At 39.4% G+C, this 23398-nt stretch overlaps 2 protein-coding genes across 10 annotated transcripts; both read right to left on the reverse strand.

The window, feature by feature from the left end:
• Positions 1-1006: 1006 nt before the first annotated feature.
• tlk2 (tousled-like kinase 2) lies at positions 1007-14042 on the reverse strand. 9 transcript variants are annotated; one of them, XM_026164334.2, is made up of 21 exons: positions 13349-14030; positions 12195-12277; positions 10634-10711; positions 10441-10507; positions 10316-10359; positions 10023-10121; positions 9382-9480; positions 9074-9166; positions 8764-8874; positions 8473-8609; positions 7883-8035; positions 7705-7771; positions 7506-7603; positions 6443-6524; positions 6123-6214; positions 5913-6002; positions 5656-5825; positions 5004-5142; positions 3284-3395; positions 2447-2554; positions 1007-2304 (listed from the first exon to the last, which is right to left on the reverse strand). In XM_026164334.2, the coding sequence occupies exons 2-21, from the start codon at positions 12273-12275 to the stop codon at positions 2131-2133; spliced, it is 2094 nt and encodes a 697-aa protein (XP_026020119.1). In that variant the 5' UTR covers positions 12276-12277; positions 13349-14030; the 3' UTR covers positions 1007-2130. The 9 variants fall into 9 exon arrangements, with proteins under 9 accessions (XP_026020119.1, XP_080156288.1, XP_026020117.1 ...); XM_080300162.1 differs by having other exon boundaries at positions 12168-12277; positions 13349-13489; XM_026164332.2 differs by having other exon boundaries at positions 7705-8035; positions 13983-14042.
• Positions 14043-14840: 798 nt separating this feature from the next.
• Positions 14841-22825, reverse strand: mettl2a (methyltransferase 2A, methylcytidine). The gene is made up of 10 exons (XM_026163654.2): positions 22686-22825; positions 17841-17999; positions 17223-17311; positions 16411-16679; positions 16241-16290; positions 16076-16136; positions 15847-15986; positions 15632-15738; positions 15162-15227; positions 14841-15065 (listed from the first exon to the last, which is right to left on the reverse strand). Exons 1-10 carry the CDS (start codon positions 22703-22705, stop codon positions 14923-14925), a joined length of 1104 nt encoding a protein of 367 aa, XP_026019439.2. The 5' UTR covers positions 22706-22825; the 3' UTR covers positions 14841-14922.
• Positions 22826-23398: the final 573 nt, after the last annotated feature.

The following is a 23398-nucleotide window of genomic DNA, read 5'->3' on the forward strand; positions in this document are numbered from 1 at the left end:
CAAAGTAGTGCTAATAAAAATGTATAAATAATAATCTGAGCTTTCAATTTTATGTTTTGAAAACCCTGTTAAAAAAACCCAACCCAATCAGCTTATTAAGCTCCTTTGTCAGAGCTGAACTCGTCAGAAAAGTTATCATGGCTTACTCGTGAGACCTGCTATAGTAGAGAGCCTTGAGTTGAAGGATATGAACATGCCAAATAACCTGTAATGCAGCATTAAAGATTTTACATTACAAGGGTTTCACACCAAGTACCACTTAAAACAACTAATTTATAAAGCTTTTTAATAACGATAGGATAAAGTCTGAATTAGAAGGAGTGAGTTGCCAACTCTGTGTACTGGGGAAAAAAAATAAATCAGATATTAGAAAATTTAACTAGGTGTGTTACGACTGAGTTCTCCAGTTGTCTTCAAATACAAAATACATCAACTATTACTCAGCTTGTCACCGCAGACACAAATGAGAACCCACTGAGTGTGGGCTTTAAAAATAGCTGTATAAATACTGACCTTCATGCAACTGTAGAAAAGCAGAAGTCAGAAAAATCTGTAATTGTAATCAGATTTATAACTGTTGCATTGAGCTTCCCTATTAAGTAAACTTTCTTCAGACTGTTTGTGTCCATTCTTTGTTTCCTTGCCACAACTTTCATTTGCTCAATTATTGAAGAATAAATTATAAGTCCCAAAAAGTTGATTCTGTTCATCTGGACGTAGCATTTTCAGTGGGAAAAAATACTTTATGACTGCAGGTTTCCCTAACTTTATAAACAGAACATTTGCATAATGACTGGAAATAGTGACTCAACCCATCTGCAGCCAAATGGGGCTGAATGCAAATTTCATTCATAGTCAATTAAATCGATTCTAAAGGAACATCGAAGGGACAAATAATTAAAAAGATACATATGCTCATGAATACACCTGCATTTAAAATGAAGATCGAAAGAAAGATGCAATGGTAACCCCATCACACACACAGAAAACAAGAACAACAGACACATTTTAACCAATAGTATTTAATGTTTTATGCAACTTTCTGCTAAGGCCCAATCTCCCCCAACAGTACTATAAAGTAAACCAGTCCCTTGCATTTTATTGTCCAAAAATAAATTCAAACATACCTAAATAAATATGTGTGTTTATGGTGGGGGAATGGGGAAGGGGGCAAACAAAACATTAACAGTTCTAATTAAAGGCAACTTGAAAAACAACAGTTTTCCCCATTAAACTGGTTTAAATTGAGAAGTAAAAAAAAAAAAAATGTTAAAAGGGATCTCCTCTCAACAGCTTCCACCCCATATCAAGTAGCACAACTCTAAAACCATTCATTATAAAAACAGAGGTGAAACACTGCCACCATCTGGAAGTTATACGCTTTGGTCACAGGAGTTTGACGAGGATATGCGAGGGAGGGGGTACATGAGACTGTCAACTCTGTCCCTCCTCGTCACAGACTATTCAGGTCTGGAATTTATTCGAGGCAAGGGTTCCCAGAACAGCAGGTTGAATGACATAGTGCCACAGATATTTAGGGTTCAATACAATAACAGCCCCCCGACTGGTTCCCTCAGTTAAGTTCAGGGAAATGAAAACAAAAATATTTGAGCTAGCGGAATTCAGACTACCTTGGACCAGAATGGCTCATGCATGGATGTATCTGTGAGTGTGTATAGGTATGAGGTCTTCCACAGTCCTTTCCATCTGGCCAAGCTGAAGCAGTTCTATACTTCATTTTATTTTCTCTTTTTTTCCCCTAAAGCAGAAAAGAAAGCTCCGGAACATTGAACCCCATTTTTCACCAACACGCTGCAAAAACTCACCCCTTGCTATGTGAGTCATCCAGGGCTTTGACCCCTAGAACGATGTCATGTCACCCTTTTGAGAAAGCAGGACAGGTGGGCTGGGGTAGATGGATATGAGAAGGATGAAGGGTGACATGTTGTCTCCCCAAACCATCCATGACTTCTCACCCACCCCTTGCTGCCATCTGACCAGTTTCCCCTTGGGCATTTCATGGCAAGGTGGGATGCTGTTAGGAGGGGGGTGACACAGTATAGCGTCGCTCCCGCCCCACCCCACCCTTTTAAATGAATTCAGTTCACTAGTCAGTTAAGGGGCGTGGGCTCAGTTTGAGGCGCTGCTGTTGGAGGAGCTGGATGTGGAAGCCATTGCCATGCCTGAGGTGCCCGACGAGGCCACTGACTTGCGGATGTGGGGCATAAGGAAGGGGTCACTGGCCAGCTGGTGCACATCAATGCGGTCCTCCTTACGGTAGACTAGACAGCGCCTTATAAAGGCCTGGAAAGTGAACAAAAAACAGGGTGTAAGGACAGTACGTGCACTTGACTGCAGAGATTTTAAGGAGAGAAGAAAAAAAAAAAAAAAAGCATTACAGTTGAAGTATTTGAAAATGCAAAGCCAAAAATCATGAGTGCAATACCTTAGCTTCAGGTGTGACTACAGGTTTAGGGGGAAACTGAACTTCTGTCGCCTTCAGGATGGTGTTTTCCTGTAAAATGTCCTGCTGGGACTGATTGTGGCCAAAAGGCTGCAAAAGCAAAAAGCAGTTAAAACAAAACAAAACAAAAGGCTTTTTTTGGACACAGGAGAATGAAAACAATTTGGGAGGCATTTGCAATATATTTCTAAGGGGTTAATTTGAGGAATAAGGATGAGAAACTACCAAATGTGCAGTTTACCTTTTAAAAAGAATGGCCTACAGATATATTTGAAAGTTACAAGTGTAAATGTTTGTGCTGATATTTTTTGTGTTGTTGTTGGACAGTATGTTAGCTTTAATGAAATAAAATGTAGGCATGCACAAACACTGCTTCTGCCTGAGCCAGGTCAGTCTCTACGTGCCATTTAGAATGTGTTAAATGTGATAAGAATCAGCTAAACTTTATTAATCCCAGAGGGAAATTGAGTTGTCATAGCAGCACACATACAACAGACAACAAAGCAAATAAAATGAAGTGTAGAACTAGAGATACAAATAGATAAACAAAGAGGCATAAATATAAACATAGAAGGGAATAACACCAATATTTCTGGGATATTAAATGGATGATGCAAACAAAACAAAAAAAACCAAACCAACAATACCAAGTTGATCTACAAAAACTGAATATAAATAATGCACATGCGCTGTTATACAGTGCAGTTACACTAAGTTTCTTTTCTCTAAAAATAAATGTGGAAAAAAAAAATATCTAAAATTATCCCAACTGCAGCTCAGCTGTCTTATTAAAATGTTTATTCAGCGCGAGTTTCCTACCTTGCGGCCATACAAACACTGGTAGAAAATGACTCCCACAGACCACACGTCAACTTTATTGGAGATTTTGGGTGGTTCCTTGCCAACAACGAAGCACTCTGGGGGAAGGTACCTAAAAAAGAAGACGGGAGCTATGTTAATATTCATGAATTTCAGCAAGCCCAATTATACTGTCTGGACTTTCAAGGTGCATTCAATAGCATAGCAATTATTTAAATAAACATTGCACTCTAAATAAAAACCAGGCAATCAGAGTTAAATTGCAAGATGACCTTTACATATGCACTTATACACAAACCAGAACTGCAGAAACAGCCATTAACAAAAACCACAAAAACATTACAACTACTACCAGTAGAGGACTGCTTTAAATGCTTTTTAGCCACAACCTCACTTCAGTTTTTTGTTTTACATGCATTATCCTGATTATGTTTTCTCTCCATTGTTATGGTATTATTCCTCGACCGTTCAACTACAATGACACAAACACTGAATATTTCTACCCTGCCAATATTAAGAAGAAATGCAGTTATTCAACATAAGTGACTGCAAGTGCCCCTTAATTTCACTCCTTTGCAATTTCATTCCCTTCAGACAATCCAGACAGTGTGCTGGACAATCTGACAAAATTCCCGTCTCCATTGACTATAAGCCTGCTCAGCTTTCATTGTGCAGCTGTGTCATATTTTAGCAACGTCCCACCTACCAGAAACACTCTATGGTTTCTCTTTACCAATTCAGTCTTTAAGTCTGACGTCATTAGCCATGTCTGGGCCCAAACTCCGCTGCAGGTCACCAAGTCAAATGATCACTGCAGCATTACTAAGAGTTGAAAAACTGTCTAAATTCTTTCATCTGTAATAAAATGATCAGCGTTGCTGCTTTACCGGGTGTAACAGTTAAATTTAACATCCAGGCATCCATGAAAACAGAATTTATGAAATTTAACAGAGTTAGAAGTTAGCAGGAAGTTAGCTCGCTAGCTTCCATCTAAATATAATATACCATGTTCTGACTGAGAGATTTCTGAAAAAAATAACACGTACAGCTCTGCTATCACCTCCAACATAAATGAAGACAGGAAAGTAAACAGCAGTGACGTTTGTAGGGTTACTGAAGTTGGACTAGCTGGTATATAATGATGTGCTACGTGATCGCTAGCGACACAGCTATGTTAGCATAATATAAACAGTGAGGCTGGAGGGCGAACGCTAACGAACAAGGACTTTTTTCCACTCGATAAACGTTAATGTGAGGGTTCCCAATGGTTAGTGGCAAATGCACTCGGATGGCAGGATGCTGTAAATGGGCCAAATTTCAGTCAGGAGAACAACTGAGATAATCCATCCACAATACGAGGTTAGTCAATATACTGCTGCATGGGCTGAGCTGTAGTTACATCGTAAGGGTTTAAAAACGTAGCTTTAAAATGATTAGCAGTAATAAAAAGCGAGAGAAGCCGACAGTGATCACTGACTGTTTTTAGGGGCTTGTTGAAATTAAATAGAACAACATACAGAGCAGTATTCATCACGTCATCATTTAAAGACCGGATAGCTGTTGTGTGAAAATTTCTCTCCTACTTATCTGCAGAAATTCATTGGCTAATTTTTATACAAGCTTTAACAATTAACAGCAGGCTCGATAAGACTTGTTTCCCACTCATGTACATTCGTTTCTGACTTTTCTAAACACCGTTATCTTTCAGCGCAAATATTACCAGTACGTCCCTGCTCCCTGTGAAGTCAGCTCCATCCCATCCACCGAGTTGTAGCTGTCATCATCCATGATCTTTGACAGGCCAAAGTCTGTGATCTTGATCTCCCCGCAAGCAGTGCCGTTCACTAACAGAATGTTACCTGAAAAGAGAGGGGAAAAGATTCACAGGCACGAAAGAAAATATCCAATATAAAATAAGATGGTAGCTAGCACAGTGGATCTATGTTTAGCACTTCTATTCCACAAAAAGTTCAAACCCAGGCAGGGTCTTTCTCTGGAGTTTTCATGTTTCTCCTTGTGCTTGCACAGGCTCTCTCTAGAACCTCCAGTTTCTTCCAACATCAAAAAACATGCCAGGTTAATGACACCTAAGTCAACCCACAACACTCTTGTAAAACACATTGCTAATCTTAGATGTTTTTTTTTTTCTGATTAAGGTATTAAAAAAAAAAGAAAAAGAAAGTTACTTGGTTATGAATGAATGAGGGTTTGCTCCTTGTTAATAACCAGTGCGGTGCACTCTATTAGGCAGTTTAAAAACTGCTGCAGCAGGAAGGCAAGTAGTTAATTTTACTGATGGTATTACTATTTATTGAACATAAAGAAGAAATGTGCCAAGCTCTAACAATGCAAAAGCAAAAATGAAGACTTACCGGGTTTAAGGTCGTAGTGGATAATGGGCGGTCTGATCTCATTGAGGTACTTGAGGGCATTAACGATCTGCATGATGATGGAGCGGCCCTCTTTCTCTGACATTAACTTGTGCTGCTTCAGGTAGAAGTCCAAGTCATTACCCTCACAGTATTCCAGGACTGTGCAGAACCTGTTTCAAAACAAAGAAGAAGTGTTTAAGCACCTTGGCAGAATGTGGTGCAAGTTTCAAGTATTTGTTTTAAAAGCAATGACTTACGAGTCAGTGTCAAGTGAAAAGTAGTCATAAAGTTTAACTATTCGTGGGTGGTCCAGCTCTTTATGGATTCTATATTCTCTGCAAGCATGTCTGAAAATAAAGGATTTATGCAATGAAGTTAAAATGAAGTGACTTTACAATGGCACAGAAGATCAGTCAAAGCTGTGTTAAATATACCAAAGTATTGCCTCAAAATGGCAAAGCACTCACTTGTGATAATTTTCCTTCTTCTCATCCCTCCAGTTCTTGTTTAACTGGTGAATTTTGACCGCAACGTACCTTTGCTCTGTTAGGTCAAAGGCCTGGAAAAAAGTGAATCAGTAAGCATCTGTAGCAGCCATTGCTTCATTAGGTAAAGCAGAACTTCAGATTTAAGTCCTGTTTATTAATATTTCGTTTTCGTTTCAAGTAATCGTTTACTTGAAAATGCTGTAAAGGCAGCAAAACATGGACAAAAATATATATATATATATGAAAATGCAAGAAAAGAAAGAAAGACTGATCAGTCTCTTTCCTCATTACTCACTCACCTTGTAAACTTCACTGAAACCTCCCCGTCCAAGTAAATGGAGTAGCAGGTATCGGTCATTTAGCGTAGGGTGATCTTTGAATCTGCACAGAACGGAGTTTATAAAAAAAAAAAAAAAAAAAAAGTATTAGGAGCAGAAGGACACCCCAGATTATTTTGGTGGAGGAGAAAGATGAAGAAAATAAAAGAACTATCCAACACTGAGGGCATTTTACCCCAACTAAACAATTTGGTAACAAAGCAACATTACTGACCTGGAGCCAGAAACTTGTTATCCGTTTTAACATAGAACTTGGAGTGAAGCCAGTTACACTGACAAATAGGCTTTCAAAGGATTAGACACCAATATAAGTAAAAAAACAAAATTCAGGAAGTGAAGTCTGAAATGGGTACAACCCTAATCAATTATTTGAACACAGCATTTTAAACCATCTAACTATCATTACTTATTTTAAGTTATAACAGTCCATCTTACCGTGCTGTCAATCCCAATGTATAATCAGATTAGATTTACAATTTTGGTCATCATAAAACATTTTATTTTTAGACAGCTTGGTTCTCCAAAACAAGGATTCCTTACTTCACTCACTCTGTGTCTGTATGCACAATAAACAAATTTTGCTCTATTCATTTTTAGTAAGAGAACAAAGGGAAAAAACTGCATATATTATCACAGGTGAAGTTCAGGAATTAATCAAATGGATTTGGAATGTATGAACACATTAAAATTAAAGTCACCTTATCTAAGAATGACTAAGGTGTCACTTTAACAGCAATGCTGTGTACATTGTACCCCTGCAAAATCACAGTTCAGAGTTCATGGCCTCAGTCATTCGTGAATTTTTCCTTAGAACCTAACTAATAAGCGTTCGTAGACATTCTGCAATTTTGCAGAAATGGCAAATATCCTCCACAAATTTTTATGGCCCTTTGAACGACAATAAAAATAGGCACTTATAGGCCTTTTATTTTTATTAAATTCACAGGTACTCTAGGAACATATCCCCAGAAAATTTCAGAGCTTGACTGTACTCCATGTCTGAAATGGGACTAAGAAATCTCACTGGGAATTATCTTCATTATGGATCCTTTTCAGCTCGCGTATGTGAAGATTTCGCACTCGCTCCAATCTCTCTAGCTCTGCTTGGATCTCAGCCTCTTCCTGCAAAACAAAATATAAATGTCAGAAGCTGTGCAACAAAACAAAACAACTAACGAAAAAGTTCATAATGAGCAACTGGCATCAAAAACATGGAGGATTACCTTCTTCAGATGGCCTAATCTTAGTTTAAAGATTTCCTCCTGCTCATGGTACTCTGCCTGTGATAACCTGCAAGACCAAAAAAAAAAGAAGAAAAAATAAAAAAGGCAGCTCCAAATAAATATACAGAGGGATGATATCTGGTATAAAAGAGAAAAGAAATTAACAAAAGCATCATACGCTTCACTTTCTGCTCCATTGGCCTTGCTTTTGCGTTTGTTTTGCTCAAGGCTTGGTGGTGGAGTCTGAGCCATGGAGGGTGGCTTGCGTTTGGCTAGCAGCTTCCTCTGCCTTTCAATCTCCTCTCGCTGGGAGTTGATTCTTTCCTGTTGTCTGGAAATAGACAATACATTAGCAGGAAAAATGGACCGTGCACCTCCCATTGTTTTGTCTTTCATGTGCTGTGTATCATTTGAGTTTTCTTTCTTTCTGTCCATTTTCTTTTTCTATTCCTCTGCTTTCTTCTCCCATCGTTCACCAACCTGTCCTTCATCCCCTAGCCGCTCCAGCATAATCCCCACACAGAGAATAATATGAATAATAAAATAAACTAAAATAAATATATAATACAAAAAGATTAACAATGGGAGCCTACAGAGAGTATATGGTGCTCCTGTTAGGAAAGCAAATGTGTTTGACACAACAAAGCATTCAAACTATGATTCTGCTTGCTACAAATGCTGGAAAAACAAAGAAAATAATTTTTACAGTTGGATTTTGACATTTAAACTAGCACAAATACTTAATGCATTAAACACGAAGAGCCTCACTTGATAAGATTTTGGAAAGCATATCCATCTGTCCACTGCTCAGTAAAAGATGCACCGTGTCTCACTGTGGTGAAATGACCCAGTCGAAGCCTATCCTGCATACTTTTATCCCGACATGCCATCTTCTCTTGTTTAGACTGAAATAAGGGGAGGGAAGAAAGGCAGGCATTAAAGCTGGAATATTTATTGTGAAGTGCCGTATTTCAGGATTTGTTCAAGTAGCTCATTAATTTAATGACTTATTCACTTTGGAAACTAATAGTTTAAAATTACATCAATGCATAAACATACCTTTTCAATCAGAAGCTTCTTGGACATGGTCACACACTTATTTAAACGTTCCTTGTATCGCTCTAGCATTCTCTGTTGTTCATCAATTTGCCTCCTCAGATCACAGTTGGCCTGGAAGAGAACATATAATAAAGCACAAAAACGTTCATATATGAAGAATGAACAAAAAGAATACTTGTTTATAAAAGCAGAAATGTCAACTCTAACATGCCTTGAGTGAAAAAAAAACCAAGACAGAAAACATGATATTCTCAAAACTAATGAAAATTGCAAGCAGAGTAGCAGGGGTGAAGTGTAATGAGATTAGTACCCGCAACAAATCGTCTATGCGGCCCTCCTTCTTCTCCAGGTCAGAGTTCTTGTTGTTCTCCATTGCTGTTAGTTTCTCTATAGTAAGGTCAGACTAAAGGGTACATTGAGCACAAAAGTGTCGGTTAATGCTGGCTCAGTCTACATCACAGTGAAATGCAGTGCAACAAGTAGTTTCATCTAACAATATCTTCCATCTTATAATGACTGCTTGTGACTTGTTGGTACATATGCTGACTATTTACCAACTTACAACTCAAATAAGAGTTAAACCAGACAAACAACCAGCTGGAAGAGCGTGTCCAGTACCTGTGTGGCTTTGTGGAGCACGTGAAGAGAAGGAGGCTTCAGTGAACAAGAGGAGTGTTCTGTGTTGGAGCTGACGGATGACGGGCTTCCTTGCTGCACCTGGAAGATAGAAACACTCATCAGTCGCCTTCATCACAATAGTTGTGATAAAACATGATAGCAATCTGGAACAAGAACATTTATGGAAACCGCAATCTGAGAGTAAACGAGAAGCATATGAGATAAAATAGGCAAGTCTAAAGTTTTGGATGACAAAAAGAAGCTCAGGTGTATTAAACAATTCATTTTACTTGGAGAGATGCACGGCCTCTGGTTTACAAAAGTAGCAAATGTGCAACAGGTTTATCTAAACTCTTTTTGATTATAACATTAATAGCTGCCTTTATGTTTGACAAACGGTACTAAATAAGCCATTTCTCATTCAATACTTTTTTTTCCTTGGTTTTAACTGCTAACTGCATTGTACTGCACTAAACACAGTTTCTGTACAGGGGCATTTATAGACCACATTTGATTCTTCACATCTTCTTAATAAGACAAGTGAAAGAGACAATGGAAAGAGCTGAGATTTGAAAAATAAATAAATAAATAAATAAGAGTAAAGAAAAGCACAAGAAAGACCATAGAGCAAACATGCTCACCATGACAGGGGGGTTGGACAGAGAGTGCTGTGGGGAAGAGCGGACCACTGGTGGAATTCCCCTGGCAGGGCTGGTACCAGGACCGCTACCTCCCGCAAACTGATAGACAGGTAAAGGAAGAACGAATGGAAGAAGAAAAAGAAAAAAGCAGTTCAATGGAAAAGACCAAGGTGGCTATAAGAAGGTGTTAGAAGATATGTGAAATATTATATCCCCCACACTGAAGCATTCCAGGGGATGTGAGCTTAGCTGTTCCCAGCACAAAAAAAGGGAGAACATTTTCTGCCACTCACCTCAAAATAATCACTAATTTTATGTCCTCTTGCTCCTGCTTTGGCTGGAACAGAGAATCGAGGAGTTCAGAAAAAGCTGAGGAAATGTGGGATACATGATAAAAAGAACTCAGAGACAATCCTACCTTGGCTGTCAAAGTGGTCTGCTTTGCGTTTCCTCACTCTCTGGTCATTTGCCTTTTTCTCAGGAGTCTGTGAGGAAAGTCGCATGCATCAGCCAAATGCATTACAATGTAACACCCAGAGATGGGGTTGGCATTAAAAAAACAAAAACATAAACAACAACAAAAAAATAATGCTGTAAGGGTTGAGACTAACCTCTAGCTCTTTGTCACTGAGAGAGCCCACACTGCATAGACTCTGATTGGATGACTCATTTTGATTCTGACCTGAGCCCTATTAAAAATCAGGTAAAAATACATGAGAGAATTTACAGAGAGCAAATAACCACACATATGCTTAAAAGGTGCAAGAGACATGTAGAAATAAAATTTCATCCTCAAAATGCATGCCCGTGTGTGAGAGAAAGAGAGAGAGCAAGAGCGAGAGAGAACGAGTTTGAAAAGAGAGTAAAATGGGTGACAAACTGAGGGAAAGGATGCGGAGGCTTGGCTAAATACCATCACCATTAACTTCCCACAGAATGTAGACCTGCATCGGTTCTAATGCTGGTTCCCTAGGTGATGCCTGTCAATCAAGTGATTCACATCAAAATTCAGGAGGCACTGTCCAATCAGGGAGAGATACTTAGTCATTCAGAGCACACTAGAGCTCTCTCACTGAACCCTCCTAAAATGGCTGAACATTAGGCATGCTGCTGGGGATGTATTCCTCTGTCTCTCCGTCACCTTTAGATAATGTCATCTATTTTTCTCCTGTTCACTATAGTCTTAACTAGTGCCCCTCTCCAGAGAAAGACATTGAAAAGATGCCTTGCATCATTTACGAATGATGGTTTCTTTTTAACCCCCTCCAAATTCATATCTTGGTTGTTTTACAAAAAAAGGGGGCACTTTTCAACAGATTCTAACCCCCCTATGCTCCATTATCAAAAGGTGCTCTACATCTTTGTCTGCAAAGGACAACAATTTTCATGCCAAGTCAGTGATAACAAATACAGTAGCAGTGCCACGAGGCTTTCCAAGGTCAAAGAAAAAACTCAAAACTTCTATGTAAGATTGAAGGCTTTTAGACCACCAACCCATATTTCTTCAGAGCGATTTGTAGAATTACTTGTCCCTCACTTTCTAAACCCCCACGCACACACACATTGCTTGTCTTGTCATACAGGGTGGTTGTGGCATGATGCCTTAGCAAGAGCCGCCATCTTCTCTGCGGCAGCAGCCATGCCATGCTCTGGGCTCTGCTCTGCCTATGGCTGGCACAGGGCCCACTCCTGGCACTGACTCTCACTCCCTAACTGTTCCAAGATCACCTTCCACAAAGACAGCTCCATCTATGTAGCAAGAAAGGGGTGTGAGGCTAAATGCTGCCTTCACTTACACCTGGTCAAGAACCATTTCTGCATTCCTCTTCTGCTTTCACTCCTCCTCCCTCTACCACCCCTGTCCCGTCTGTGGCCTTTTTGGCAGGCATCACCACTTGCATATACAGCCGCTACATCATGAGCCAGGGAGAGATGCCATATCACACCAGCCAAAAAACACAGACACAGCTCAACCTTCTCCAGAGACAGACAAAGAAAAGGAGTGGGGCCAAGCTTGTCCAGGCCAAACAGCAGAATGATACTGAGGCTGAGTTAGACAAAGAAAGGGAAGAGATTCACAAAAATGTTTAATTAAGAAAATCTGTAATTCTAATAAGCTCTCTGACTAGACTTCCGATGCTTCACCTTTGTGACATCTGCTGTAACACAAACCTTTGCCACACCGACCCCTGTGAAGCGAGCCTCCAGCAGCTCCTGCCGTCGGGGGTCCAAGCTATGCAGTTCTTCCATCATGGCTGCAGAGACAAGAGCACAGATTAAGGAAGGTGTTGAAGAGTGTGGAATATTCAAGTGGGAGTGAGGGTTCACTGTTTCAAAAGCCATCTTTTGTGATGACTCATGGCTGTTTTTAACTATATGGATGTGGAAAATTCCTGTTCTGAGTCATCAATAAGCTTGACAACAATGTTATACATCATGTGTTCAGCAAGTACCGGCCATAAAACTTTGTTACTCAATAATATATTGCAAAATCTAGCCCAACATATAGCTAATAACACACACTTAATAGGCATTAAAGACGTGGGCCAGATGTGTGTAGTGATTGCTTGGAAATTATAGCATCATGTGATAACGCCCTGGCATTATAGGCCTAAGTTACATGGCGCTGGAGTTATGAAAGGTCACTAATGGAGGGGCTGCCAAGTACACTCACAGCAATGGCCACAATAGACAATAAGGGTCCAGCTTGCTAGCTTGTGTAAAGGTTAACGTTACACGCCCAATACTGTGTTCCAAGTCAGTTATCTATGAATTGCATGGATTGAAATAAAAAGTGCAACCTGTGGTGTCCATGTCAATCCATGTCAAACAGCCCTTAATTCTACTCATTACAGGTTTGGCTGGCTCAACGTTATAATGACAACATATTGATCTAAAAGATCCCCTGTGAATAACCCGCGAAGTAATCAGCCAAGACTGAAAAATGAGCTAAATGAGCTACAAGTCTACCGATGTTGGACATCACTTAGCGTAGCATTGCAATACAGCAGCTAACAGTTAACGTTAGCTAGTAACATAAAGATTGGATTTTGACAAACAATTAATGCTCCCAGAACAGACAAACGTTGATTATTCCTGCTCGATCAAATGGCTGCTTAAGCAAATAAATAGTAAATTGAACCCCGAAACAGTAAGGGGTTTTGCGAACATATTACATGGCTAGCGTTAGGTATCCAACGGGCTAACTCAAAAAAGAAGCATCTTCTCTGTTCTGTTTTGCCAGGTGCTCGTGCCACGAAGTCTCCATTTAGCGAGAGGCATGCCCAGATATGTCATTTTGTTCGATAACCAACCGAAATACTTACTGTAATTTAATATTTTCACGGTCCTCTGAAGGGCCTGTTAACCCCGAAACTGTCTCTGTTGTTTCCCCCTGTTCTCGGCAGACCCTCCCAGGCTAGGCCGCATCCACAGCCGCGTCCCTCGCGTGCTTATTGCAACGATCAAGACACGGGAGCGCGCTGCGTAGCTCAGGGTTGACGACGGAGGATTCCCTCGGAGGCCTCGACAACTCCGGGTATCCCAAACCCGCCTTTCTATACCAGTTAGGCGGGGATCCCCATCACATCCCTCTCTCCGAGGACCATACCGTGCATCGGTCGGGTTATCTCGTTCCACACAATGGCGACCCTCGAGGTCCTGCGTTTTTCACCAGGTATAAATGATGTCTTTAAGCTAGCGTTAGTTACCCCCCTATCTTTATCTCCCCCGGTGATGTGATGAATTTAGGGTCCTGGGTGTCAGCTCGACCAAAACAAAGTTCGTCTCCAGTCGCCTTCCTCGCTTCAGGGAAGAAACCAATCTATTTCGGAAGTTGTGCTGTTGCAGGCGTTTCAGCTGAATCCGGATCGATTCGGTTCGGTTCTCATGTTTTTTGCAATGTAAACAATAATCAGTAAAATCTCATATTTTCTCGTGAGATTGGTCAAGTATTTTCACCTTCATCCAGTCCACGCCTGCTCCAAATCTCTTGTCTGGACCAATGGCAAATGCCTCTGTACACAATACAATTTACCAGCGCCCACCCACAGTTACTAAAAGGATCACTTATCAGAAAGTTCCCATCATGTTCACACCCACATGCTTTACGGACTTAATATAACCAATTGCTAACTGATTTGTTGTCTTTTTTCCTAACCAGCCAGTCAACCACTAAACGTGAGATGGAAAGCAAAGTAGCATCGGAAAAAAGCACAACCTTGAAATTTTCAAGGTATTTTAAATACTAAATTAAAAATAAACTTCATTTTTTAAAATTTCTTTTTATTTTGCATGTACAAAAGGGAAAATCTTAAAAATCATTCAGTTTATTTCAAAACATCAGGAACAATATGTCAGAAGAGAAACATACAGGTAACCAGCACTTTCTTAAATAATTGAACTGAACAATCACTGAAAAAAATGTTTTTGTCTTTCTCAAGTCAAAGTTTTGATTTAGTACTTCGAAATTTTTGACTTATTAAAGGTGATATTTTAAGAGATCTAGTTAGTAAATTGAAATTTTCAGCAACCCAACTTAAAACTTCGAGATAACTTGAAATTTAGACTTAGCTCTGCCTGGTAATTTTTTTTTCTTTCCAGTGGCTGAAACAGGCTTCCATAAGAAAGTGACAAGACATGACTATTGCAGCTAGGACTGCTGCACCATCAGGAAACTTACGCATAAAAAAAGTGTCCATCTGCAGTTTAGCAGCTGGGATAGTGTAAAACCTTTACAGTATGTAAATATTCTGTTGCATTCCCTTCATCACAAAGCTTTTCATGTCCACTCCATACACCCACTGGAAAAAGCAAGCACCACCTTCTCTTCACTTCCTAAATTCTGGCTGTAGTTGACAGTCAAGTCAGGTGGGTTCTCCCCACTTTCACACCCAGGTGGCTAAACTGGAGCCTGGCGGTACTTGCACTGAATCCACACCCTGTACATGGTGAGTTGCTTCCCTCTGTTCACCTGTAGCCTTCTGTCCACAAGGTTCTGCACTTTCTCCAGCTTAGCCTGAGTGAACAGCTCATGGAGCTCATCTAAAATGAGCACAGAAATATTTTTTGGATACACCATCAGAAAGCAACTCTACAAAAATAAACCCCAATAAATCTTTATTAAGACCTTTTTTGTACCTTGAGTAAAAAAATATACTTGCGTTCCATCGCCTCGGACATAAAAGTTTTCGGCGAGACACCTTCCTAAAAAAAAACCCAAACCACAAGCACATTATTTTCCAGCAACTTGTAGAAAATAACATATCATTGTCATGTAAATAATAAGCCAGAACATGGTAATATTACATAATAATATTACATCCATTAATATATCGCCCTTTCAAACCTCAAATTCGAACTTCTTGCACAGCTGGATTTACTGTTACTTTTTGCATTTTAAGCAGTTCTTAATGCATTTTAAACATATTTAAGACCATCTCTCACTCATTTTCGTAACCGCTTTTCTAATTCACTATCATGGGTTTTACAGATTTGGAATTACCTAAAAAAAAAAAAAAAAAAAAAAAAAAGCATGTTACAGCAGGTAAAAAAATTTTTTAAAGACCAAACTGTGGAAAATTTTGAACCCAGTGTCTTGCAGAACTAACCTTTCTTGAAGCGGAGCTGTGCCATATCATAGCGTCCATAGTCCCTGAGCAGCATCACTCCACCGGGCTTCAGGAGGCGTGCTAGTCTACTGATGGATGCTTGCATCCTGAAGTTAGGGTGAAAGTATAAGAAGCAGTGACAATTTAATTACTTCCACCGAGTGAAACCAAAGGAAAGACAAAAGGGAAGAGGGGAAAAAAAAAGAAGTTCATACTTCTTGGGATGCAGAGCTGATAGAACAAAGATTAGCACTATAACATCAAGGGTTCCATCAGGGATGGGGTAATTGGCTTCTACATCGCTCAAGTCGTGAACAAAGGCATAACAACGCCCTGGGTCGTACTCTGGATTACTCTGATGACAAGAGGACAGTTTTAATTTATTAGCTAGATTACAACCTGAGAAATGATCATCCTTTCATGATCCCATCATCATTATCTCACCTTGACTAATTCCACAGCAGTGCTGGAGAAGTCACAGCAGTAAACAAAGAGTCCTGGATCACTGCAAAGGGCAAATTATTGTTTTATGGTGCACATTATACTACAAGAGAATAAATAAGATGTGTGCTTTTTAAACATAGATTGAAATGTTTTGCCAGCACTTACTTGTTGGTCTTTAGTATTGGAAAAACTGTATTTCCCACACCACATCCAACCTGTACAGAGTTTTATATAAATAAAACAGTAAAACTGTTTCATGACAACAAATCCTCTTAAAACCTTTAACTGAAAATTTAGCTAAGTTTAGCTAACTTGCTTTCGTTATGCTGTCTCACCTCCAGTATGCGATAGGTGGCAGACGAGCCAGGAAAGTCACCATCAGTGTGAGACAAAGCTGCATGTTCCCCGCTTTGCTCTCCATCCTGACTGTTCTGCTGACTTTCTACTGCACCAGAGGCACCAGGGTGCGATTCATGGTTCAGGCTGCACTGTGGGGCCAACTCTGGGAACTCTGTGAAGAGCCAGTGACGGTCTTTGAAGAAACGATTCTCGTGGATTGTGTAAAAGCCGTTCCAGTACTCATTGGCCCGGCTGTCGTATTCCTCTGCAAAGGTAAAGCAAAGCAAAGTAAAGCAAGTGTTTAAGTAATGGAGCATTATGTTGCCTTGCTTACAAATCACCACAAAACACTTTAAAGTACTTAATAAGACTATATATACAGTGTATCCACTAAGTATTCATAACATTTCATCTGTTTCACATTTTGTTATGTTACAGCCTTTAATTTTTGCCTCAAAATTCTACACATAATACTTCATAATGACAAGGTGAATAAAAGTTTGCCTGAAATTCTTGTAAGTCTATTTAAAAGCAAAATAAAAAAACAAAAACAAACTATAATATCTCATAACCTGTAAAGTTAAGCTGAAGGTGAAAAAAGTGGTTACAAATTAATGTCAGCAACAATCTTTTTGTGCTAACAGCAGCAACAGAGATCTGGTCGCTTTCACAAGAAACAAAAAATGAAAGGAAAGTGGATGCAACATTGGGGATGGCTGTCCTCCTGATTAATAAGCTATACATCTCTTACTGGTCTTTACTGTCAGTCACACTGTGCGGTTTACGTGTATAACTGCAATGATGCAACCTTGTTTCTCTGGAGGTAGCGGCTGACTGTTTTCTAAGACTTTCTTCTTAGCGGTTGCTTCTTGTTCATCGGTCCACTCCACATTGTCCCTGATGGTGAGAAACCCCAATTATCCCAAAGCAACGTGGCACACAAAAACACTCTCAGTCCTGAAATACTTAAAGATATGACACTTTCACACTCAGATTGGTGATGGGTTGTAAGCAGGTGTAATAAAATCTGCAAAGTACTTTGACATGTAGCCTGAACATTTTTACACAAATCTTTGCTACATGTTAAAGATGTTTTAAATAACTCCGTATTTAGATATGAAAGGCTGACCAATCAGGTGCAGAGAAATACTTGGCAATAATTTTATGAATGTTATTCAGCAACCAGTTCAACCCATGTCCCGTGATTACATTGTAGGAGAAATCCATATTCAGTTAATGTTATTTTAAGTGTTAACATAATGTTATGTTAACATTAAATTAATGTCAATGTTAAAAAAATAACGGCTCGCAGAATTACACACAATCTATGGCAAGTCATAACAGTGTCCGAGTGAGCAGCCTTGACAGAGATGCACAGGAACATATGTCTGCTCCATTGGGGGGAGTTCTTTTAAAAGATACCGACCATGCGTTATGCTGGAAGACCTGTCGTGGGTCTGTAAGGAAACGTGTCCCGAACTGAGGTCTCTTCACATCACAGGTAGATGAATCCGACAGCGTCAATCCGGTTTCGCCGCTGCCTCCCTCCACCCCGTCCACAGCGTGGGGCGCCGCCATGTTGGAACTGACGTGCAGAAGAAGGGGCGGACGTTTAATTATGATGCATTCAAAGGCGAGAGGAAATATTACAACTAATGTGAAAAGCCTTAACAGCTGTATTTAACAAATAAAATAAAATAACAATAATGATACATATTTCAAGCTCGTATAGTAAAACTATCGGGAGATTTACGGTGTATTTTAAAAAAAGAAAAGAGGCTAGTTTTAATTCTTTACACTATTTTTTCACGTTTCACTTTGTTATTTTTCTGGTAGCACTTACAGGTGTTCATACACTAGAGGGAAACATATGTTAGGAAGATTTTCGGGAGGTTAATTTAGAAAAACTTACTAAAACCCGTCTTTAAAAATACTCTTGTCTGATCGTGTAGAAAATTTTTACATTTTTACATCATGGACAATAGTTACCAGAGCAGAGTACAGTACAGTTGTTAAAATTAGCGTACAGATAGTGTGCAAACAGAGCAGGATACTGAAAGATGTTTAAATAGTTAAGAATATTTAGAATAATTAGAAAAGTGCAGATTGTGTATTGTACCTGTGCATTAAAAAGTAGACATGTAACTTACAATAAGTTAGTGTATATATAAGCTGAGAAAAAGTAATGTGCAGTTATAACAGTAGAAGTTGTTGCAGCACTGATGTAGACATCTATGTTTGTTGGGAGCAGTTCTGATTGTACAGCCTGACAGCTGCAGGGAGGAAGGACCTGCGGAAACGCTCCTTCATGCATCGAGGATGCAGCAGTCTGCCACTGAAGGAGCTCTGCAGTTCAGCAACATTTACATGCATGGGGTGGGAGACTCTGTCCATCAGAGATGTTATTTTGGCCAGAGTCCTTCTGTCTCCCACCACCTGCACTGAGTCCAGGGTGCATCCCAGAACAGAGCTGGCCTTCCTAATGAGTTTATCCAGCCTCTTCCTCTCAGCTGTCAATAAACTGTTGCTCCAACATACCACACTGTAAAAAATAACGGATGCCACCACAGAGTCATAGAAGGTCTTTAGAAGCGCTCCCTGGACTCCAAATGACCTCAGTCGCCTCAGCAGGTAGAGTCTGCTCTGACCCTTCCTGTACAGAGCATCAGTGTTGTGGCTCCAGTCCAGTTTATTATTCAGGTGAACACCCAGGTACCTATACGAGTCCACTATCTCAATGTCCACTCCCTGGATGTTCACCGGTGTCAATGTGGTGGGTCTGCATCTCCGGAAGTCCACCACCAACTCCTTGGTTCTCCCAGTGTTGATCAGCAGGTGGTTCTACTGGCACCAGTCCACAAAGTCCAGAGTCCACTGTCTGTACTCTGAGTCGTCCTCACCTGTGATGAGGCCGACTATGGCAGAGTTGTCAGAGAACTTCTGTTGGTGGCAGCGTGGGGAGTTGATGGAGAAGTCTGCAGTGTAGAGGGTGAAGAGGAACGGTGCCAGCACTGTTCCCTGTGGGGCCCCTGTACTGCAGACCAGCGTATCAGAGACACAGCCCTGTGTCCTCACATACTGTGAGCGTTCTGTGAGGTATGACAGCTTTTGCCCTGAGATAATCTACATTAAACAACTCTTATGTAAATCAAAATTTCCAATAAACCAGTAGTATGTCATTCTTTTATATAGCATTGTGTTAATGGGCCCATATATGAATATTCGTTTAAAATGTTTTTTTTCTTTTATATATATAATGTTCAAATGTTCAAAAGTTACACATGCCCAAAGTTGAGGCGTGAGCCAAAAGCTGAAGTTTTAAACTGCTGAGTAGTTATATACAGCAGAATACTTCTTGAAGCTCAGCTGCATCATGCCCACTCATCTGTTCAGTCTGACTTTCAACTGCTCTGAATAGAACTACTTATAGACTGCTATAATGAAAAGGATGTTACATCCGAGTCTGAAAAGTGCCGCCATTATAGAAGTGCCTTAAACCTGTTATCTAAGCAGGAGACAACACCTTTGGTTGCAAAAATGATGATAACGTAATTACATGATGTTCTTTTTGTAAATCATAATTCCAGTTAGATTCAAAAAGAGGAATAAAGCACATTATGCTTCAGGACGGGCCTTTGTGGCTCACTGAAAAGAAGGAAGGTTTCATTTGTTTGCATCTCTTAAAAAAGCACCAGACAGCCTTCACATAAAAGTCTTACCTTAGCATCACCCATTATGAAGTTTGATTTTCAACTAAACTGGTTCTAAAAGACTAATATTATCAAGGCAATGGGAAAACATGGCATTTTTCACTATATGTCAAAGACATCTTCATCTTTGTTGTTGAGATTTGTACTGAAGTTACCTTGCTAGCCAGTTTAGCCTTTACCTATCTCATCTCAGAATCAGCCTACTACTTTGTGCCTTAAGTGTGAACACTTTCTTACATCCATTTAGAATAGAATAGAATTGAAAAGAACAGAATACAACAGCCCTTTATTGTAATTATATATGTTAAATTATGGGTGCTCCATGCCAACTGTGGAAAATATAAATAGTAAGACAGCAGGAATAAATAAATAAAAAAATAGGAGACATATATACAACCAAGAGAAATGTATACAAAACAAGAGAAAGGCACACAATAGAAAAGGATCACTGGAGAACAAAGTTCTTGGAGGTAGTGCAAAGGACTTGGTCTTAGTATAGATTATAGGCAGATTTCCAGAGCTAAAAGAAATGTCACTCATGTTGCTGCACACAATTTATCACAAATCTAACAAATAACCAACAGGGGGTGTCATATTATCAGAAACTGAGCTACGTTTTCTTCCCAGAATAAAAGGTCCATTCAAACAATTCAATACACTAATGGTGCAAGGAAACAGAATAATAAAGAAACATTTTTGATAACACACTCATATATCTGATAGTAGAAACAAGGCTAGACACTGCAGTGACCCTTATGTGTTAAACTACAATACTTACCTATCCTTCAAAAGCAAGGGACACTAATTAAACACTTGCTTGATCAAGTTAAAACAATGTTCATGTAGGTGGGTGCTCAATTACTACCCGTACAACTGTGACTGTGTGATCACCTCAGGTTCCAACATCATAGTCAAACACACTGACAACACAGCGATAGTAGGCTTGATCTCAAATAATGATGAGTCTGTCGACCAGTATGAGCTCAACCACCTAGTGAGCTGGTATAAAGGGAATAACCTTCAGCTGAATGTCTGTAAGACCAAGGAGCCAGTAGTGGACAACACTAGAAAACAGCAGAAAAGCTTTCACCCTCTAAGCATAAAATGTGCCCATGTAGAAAGGGTGGATAACTTCAGAAACTCGGTGTTTACATTTCTCAGGCCCTGTCATGGTCCTAGCACATTAACACCCTGGTAAAGATAGCCCATCAATCCCTCTATTACCTCAGACAATTACAGACTCCTGACTGCTCAGAAACACTTGCAGCATGGAGATCAGTTTGAATGCGGGCATGACCACCCGGATGGGGAGCTGCACCCGATAGCACCATTTTGCCCTTAGGATGGTAATCCATACAACCTAAGCAAATAATAAATGTGAAATTTCACAAAGAACCAGAGATTCTCGCCACCCCAGCAAAAGACTATTTCATATGCTTCCATTAGTGATACAGTACCATGTGCTGGCTAAGAATGAGAATGAGCTTTTACCCTCTGGCCATTAGGCTGCTAAATGAGACGGTGACTTTAGCCCACCTCGACCACTACCTACCTACCCTCTACACATCTATTCATCTACACTCGACTATAGTTGCCCTACTAGTTATAAAAAAAACCCCAAACCAAAACATTTATTGTTTTCCAGTCTCTATTTGTGTTTTCCTCTTATTTATGCACAGTCAGACTTTAATATATCTTTGTGTAGGGATTTGGTTTTCTCATTGCACTTGCATAATTGTGTGTGACAAAATAAACCTAATCTTGAATCCCCTGAGTGAGTTAGGTACATTTCTATGCTTAATGATTCATAAAAGAAATGGAAATGGTCAGGTACAAGGATTGGACTGAAGAAGAAACTGAGAAAGTTTTTGAAACACTTTTAGAAGGCTTGTAGAACTATTGCTCAAGACTGCTTTAAAAAATTAACCTGGATCCTTGGAAGCAAAATCTAAAGAAATGAGGGGTGGCTCAAGAGTTTTGTACAGTACCATAATTCCACTATTTCTGAAAGCAACATGTAACACAAGTACTGAAATTCAAATGCAATCATTTCTTGTTACTTTTGATTAGCATGTAATTACTGTGGCAAACACTGAATCATTTTTAACTCATTTTCATCAATCATTTTCTGCAGGACAGCAGGGTGTTACTTCACAGCTTTTTATTCTCCTAGTTTGTAGAGCAAATTTTACTCACGCCTAGCTGTGTTGATACAGGGATCACTATTAATCCTACCGCCTGTGTGACATCACAGCTTCACTAATCCTACATTCAGGTAAATATAATACAATAGAAGCAAATAATAAACATTCAACATTTTGTAACAGCTAAAACTGCATATAATGTTAGGCCAATTGTAAAGTTTACCAATTTTGAAATAAGCCAGAAGTTAAGATATAAACCTGCACCTGCATGTGGCTGTGAACAATTAAATTACAAGTGGGATAAAGTATCTAACCCGTTTTCCTAATATATGAAAACACAGTAAATTCAAACAATATATTGTTTATGTAAGGGTTGTAATTTTGTAATGTAGTGGTTGACATATTTGTCAGGCTTACCTTTTGACGTGTATGTGCATTTTGTGTTTCCATGTTCAGACTGCTTGTAGGGGAGAGCTGCCTTTTGTTTTGTGATCCTGTTATGGTTATAGGTTGTATATTTTGTTTCCTTTGGAGTTAGGTAAGTTTCTTTTATTTTCGTATCAGGGATGTTTTGTTTGTCATGTTGCCCTTGTACCCTCAGTCTGAACCAGAACTTTAACACTAGCAGACCATAAACCTTTGTTTTTTTTGTTTTTTTTTAAATAATACCATTTTGACTCCTCCTTCATTGTTTTAACTTTATGTTAGTCCCCAACCCCTGGACTAGCCTGGGGACATAACAAAGCCAGGATATTGAAATGCTGAATGCAAAGCAGTTGAAAGCAGTACTGGGTAACAATTTGGATACTTGTAGTGATGACAGCAATATGTAGATAGAAGAGAAGTATATCATATTGCATGAACTGCATACTGTAGATATGTGAAAAAATATCCTGTGTGCTTCAAAACAGGAAGTGTTGACTAACTTGATAGCAGATAAGTTGTTGCAGAATATAGTTTCCAAAACACACATCACAGTGAAACTGTGTGCATGATCATAGCTAATTCATTATTAAAGTATTGCATAAAATCAAGTGACTATAGGCTTATTTTCTATTTCTTTGTGCAGGGATTTGATTTTCTTGCAATGCCTCCATAACAAAATCATTTTATTATTTTTCTTCGTATGA

The sequence above is a fragment of the Astatotilapia calliptera genome, chromosome 4 (assembly GCF_964374335.1).
Source record: "Astatotilapia calliptera chromosome 4, fAstCal68.1, whole genome shotgun sequence".
Taxonomy (NCBI): Eukaryota; Metazoa; Chordata; class Actinopteri; order Cichliformes; family Cichlidae; genus Astatotilapia; species Astatotilapia calliptera.